This window comes from Pteropus vampyrus, unplaced genomic scaffold (genome assembly GCF_000151845.1).
Source record: "Pteropus vampyrus isolate Shadow unplaced genomic scaffold, Pvam_2.0 Scaffold100, whole genome shotgun sequence".
Lineage (NCBI taxonomy): Eukaryota > Metazoa > Chordata > Mammalia > Chiroptera > Pteropodidae > Pteropus > Pteropus vampyrus.
Window position 1 is genome coordinate 1,722,342 of NW_011888881.1, and position 4,514 is coordinate 1,726,855.

General features: G+C 55.7%; 1 protein-coding gene across 1 annotated transcript in view; it reads left to right on the forward strand.

The window, feature by feature from the left end:
* Window positions 1-4,514, forward strand: part of ITPR1 (inositol 1,4,5-trisphosphate receptor type 1) — a 197,026-nt gene that overhangs the window by 67,458 nt on the left and 125,054 nt on the right. Inside the window, exons 30-31 of the mRNA XM_023533300.1 lie at window positions 941-1,061; window positions 3,345-3,529. Coding sequence (XP_023389068.1) covers window positions 941-1,061; window positions 3,345-3,529 — 306 coding nt within the window. The remainder of the gene's footprint in view (window positions 1-940; window positions 1,062-3,344; window positions 3,530-4,514) is intronic.

Sequence of the window (4,514 nt, forward strand, 5' to 3'; positions counted from 1 at the left end):
GAGGGAGTGTAACCTGGGCCCCCATGAGGTGTGGAGCACTTAAAGAAGAAATGGGAGTTATCTAACCAGTGTCCGTGGAGGAGGGTCTGCGTTTTTATTAACCTGGTTTTTTTCCCTCGTAACGGACTTCCTTTCCCCCTAGCACTTCCGGTGGTTTATCATTCATCTTGGCGTCCTCTCTGGAGCTTCCCAATGCTTTTTTCTTTGCCGCATTAGCTCCCACTGTTTTTGGAGGGGCTGTGCGAACCCCCCACCCCCAAACTGAAGACCGGCAGAACAGCTCAGTGTCATGGTAATCTTTGCCTTGTAGGTCCAAAGCTGCCCTGACCACTTATAGCTTCTAGACGCATTCAGAAAGTCACTGTCAAATCGATTAGGTGGATGTTTGAGGTCTCTTATTTTAAAACGAGTACGAATTTTTACCGTCACGGCGAGGAGTAAGTCCTGCCAGGTATTAACATCACAGTGTTCCCTACGGTGAGTTAGTACTTACGAAGAGCAGCCGTCAGCTTTGTTTTTATATCATTGACGACGCTGCCAAAAATAAACACGTGGGGAGCATTCCAGGCGAGACCCACTTACTAGCGTAGATTCTACTCACAGCACGTGATATCTGGGAAGAACTTTGGGGTCGATCTGCCTCAGTCTGCTTAGTACGTGCCGGACAAAGCCCAGGCTCAGAGAGGCGAGGTAACTTGCTTGAAGCCACGCAGCTGGTCGGGACCTGGATGGGAATGCCCGTTTCCAGGCTCCTCCTTGCCATCAGGCGTCCGTCGTCAGACAGCACCGGGTTGTGTATGGCCTCACAGTGCTTCTGGCTTTTCCCCGCTTGGCTAGGCCAGGAACCCGGCTCATCACCCTCACCCCTTTCTGATCAGCACATGAGCGATCTGCAAATAAGTCTTCACGTGGCCTCTCCCTCGGCCTCTGTCTCTCGCAGACCCGCCAGCCCGTCTTCGTGCAGCTGCTGCAAGGCGTCTTCCGGGTTTACCACTGCAACTGGCTGGTGCCGAGCCAGAAAGCCTCCGTGGAGAGCTGCATTCGGGTGCTGTCTGATGTGGGTAAGGTACCAGTGCGGTTCGGAGTCAGCACGGTGGACACGAACTGCCCCGCAGTAGCGAAGGCCAGCGTTCCCTGAGCACCTGGGAGGCTCCACGCACCGGAAGTGGCAGGGCCAGACCTGGAAGCGGGGGCTCAACTCCCAAGCCGGGCCAGACGCCCCCAGAGTTAAGTGCCAGCCAGTCCCAAAGAAGGAGAGGCTTTGAAAAACAAGATTCCACAGTCAGACGTTAGGCAACTCTTGGCAGGCCTCAGCGCCCGCAAGCTTATTCAAGGCCCTGGGAAGTCCCTCATCCGAGAAAGCCATTTGTATCTGCCTGTAAATGTATTTGACCGTGTGGAAACTTGATTTCCTGCACAGCACTCATCCGGCCCCGAGCAACACCCTTTCTCAGAAATGGTGCGTTGCTCCCTCGTGCCTGTCAGTGATGAGTGGGTCTCCATCCACCTCCCCTCCCCTCACGTGGCATCTCTCAGCCTCAAGAGGAAGTTGGAAAGTTACTGCTCCCTTCACCCCGACTCCATCAGCCCCTACTCCTTCGCCCCGTTCCCCCCGTAAATGCTATGCAAAGGCATGATCGCCCTGTCTGAATTTGAGGAGAGTTATCTGCCTGTAGCGATTCTTTAGGTCCCTGCAGACGTCATCAGCAAAGACAGATCTGGGGTCCCTAACAGCTTAGTAGCTGTTCAGCAAGTCTAGACTGTTTATTAGGGCTCGTCGCGCAATTTCCTTTACTCTCGTGCCGTAGGTGTTGGTGTCTCTTTATTATCGATGTGGCACTATTTCACGAGAGAGTAGGCTTTGGAAGGTCTGTGCGTTACAGATTCCTGACGTGATATCTCAGAAACGGGGCTCTGAGACGGAACCCCCCGATAGCCCTCTCCTCTGCCCTTATATGGCCATGCACCACGAGGCCGTTAAAATTTGGGCAAGTCGCCAAGTTGACCAGCTCAGCGCTCGTTAGATGAAATGTTTTCATCATCTCGGCAGCGATGAGACGAGGAGCGTGAAGGGACGTGAACCCAGGGACCCAGGCTGCGCCCACTGGGGAATACGTCCCCCGGACGCGAGTCACACCCCACGTCCCCGGTTCCGGTTCTTAGCTTGAAGAGGGCACTGCAGGCCCATAGTTTCTAGCTGAGATGAGTGTTTCCTGTGCATCCTGCTTTTTAGTTTTATATTATTTTTTTATTATTATTATTATTTAATTTCCTACGTTCTGTATTAAACTGTTAAAAATCTGTCGTCTGGCCGATGGTTCCTGTCCCTAGATTTCTCATACCCCACTTCCGGGGTGCCGGAGCTGTTTTCACGGTCAGGTACAGGTGGTAGAACACCTTCGCTTCTGGTCCCGTGACTGGAGGCAGGAAATAGTTGTCTTGTCGTTTGGAGGCTGGTAGGTTCCTCACGTGGAAAAAAGGATTGTTAGTCTCCGTTGTCTTCCCTTTCCAAGCGAACTTTTTATTTTAGAATAATTTCGGATTTATAGGCAAGTTACCAAGACAACACAGAGTCCCCGTATACCCCTCACCCAGTTCCTCCACCGTCAACATCTGACGTTACCAGGTACCACTGATCAGAACTAATATTGGCACGTTGCTGTCAACTGGCCTTGATTTGGTCTTCACCACTTTCTTCACTAACGTCCCTTTCCGTCCCAGAATTCGGCCGAGGCTTCCAGTCACATTAGTTGGCACGCCTCCGCGGTTCCCCGGCCTCTGACAATTTCTCAGAGTGCCCTTGCTGTTTGTGACCTTGACAGCCTGGACAACTGGACATGTCCTGTAGACAGCCCCCCACTGTGGATTCAACTGATGCTTTTCTCCTGATGAGACTTGAGTTTTCATGTCCTTAGTGGGAAACGAGAGCCTGCGGGGCCAGAACAACTCACATCGCTGAATCGAACACCCAGCTTAGAAAAGGAGTTTTGGAAAATTGGTTCATTGGCCAAATGAGTGCCCCGTCTTGATAATTCTTAAAATACGTGAACACACTGGGGGCCTTAAAGCCACGCGTTGGGGAAACCCATTGACCTTTAACTTGCCTGAGCTGTGTAACCTTTGCACATGTCACATCCCTCAGAGCTGTCCCTCCCCACCCCCCCAGAGCTCACATTGGCACCCCGAACCTGCAGGGTGACGAAGCTCAGTTGAGCCCGTCGGTGTTCACGCTGACCCGCTCTACGCCCCGGAGAAGCCCGCCTGGCGGGTGAGGGGGGAGGCGGCCTGTCTCCGGGCACCTCCCATGGGAGCGATAGGCTCATGAGACACCTTCTCCCGCACAGCCAAGAGCCGGGCCATCGCCATCCCTGTGGACCTGGACAGCCAAGTCAACAACCTCTTCCTGAAGTCCCACAACATCGTGCAGAAAACCGCCATGAGCTGGCGGCTGTCCGCCCGCAACGCGGCTCGCAGGGACTCCGTTCTGGCGGCCTCCAGAGACTATCGGAACATCATTGAGAGACTGCAGGTAACCCCAGGCCGGCCGCGGGAGGCAGCCGGTGTGGCGAGCGGATAGTCAAATGCAGTGACGTACGTGGGAACGGGAGGGCAAGCCCCCTAGGGAGGGACGCGCCCCTGGCCGTCACGGCCGGTCAAGGTTACTCAGCTCACAGGTTCTCCTTACGAATGGCGACTCCGCTCTTCCCAGGGAGGCGTATGAGTGTTAGAAGAGGATGCTTAGAGTGAGGGCCACGGGTGCTTCCCCCCAGCTCCCTGGGACATGATATGCAGCCTCTTGAATCAGCCGGTAAACAAGCCTAACAGTCCGGGGAGAAGGGTTTTGTATCAGGATGAGCCCGGCGGGAGTAGAGTGGGGTCGACTCCCGGCTGGGCGATGCTCTTTGTTCTCGGTGCCTGTGAAGAGCTCTGTCCTTCCGTTAGGGTGTGAGCGGGACGGTCAGCGCTGACACACCTCGACGGCCTCGCGACGATCGCTTCTCGTGCCTCTCTCCGTCGCAGGGCCTTCGAATGGGCACAGTGGCCAAGAGTGTGGCCGCAGGCCAGGGGCCAGGGTCTGGCTCCGCTGCTTAGAAGCAGTGGGGCCCGGGGAAAGTGGCTTTGGTGCTCGTACGGTAGGGCGATCGTGACGTCCACCTCGCGGGGTCGGTGCGAGGACCGAGGAGAGTTGGCAACGTGTTTGGTTGTCTCCGCCCGCGTGACAAGTCACAGTAGCGGGGCTTTTACGCCTTGTTCTGGAGGCGGACCGGGCACAGCGAGATGACCTGCTCAGGTCCACGCCTGTGGTTGCAGTCTGGTGGCGACCAGTCGGACTGGTCTTGAATTCTTGCTCAGTCGCACGTTTGGCAGTCGAGGCTGATTGACAGCTGGGGCCCCAGGTGGAGAGGTTGGCCGAAACATCTCCGGGTGGCCTCCGCGTGGGCTCTGGGCTTCCCCAAGGCGAAAGTCTCCAGGGAGACCCGCGGAGGCCGTCCTGCCGTCGTGACCTGGCTCCA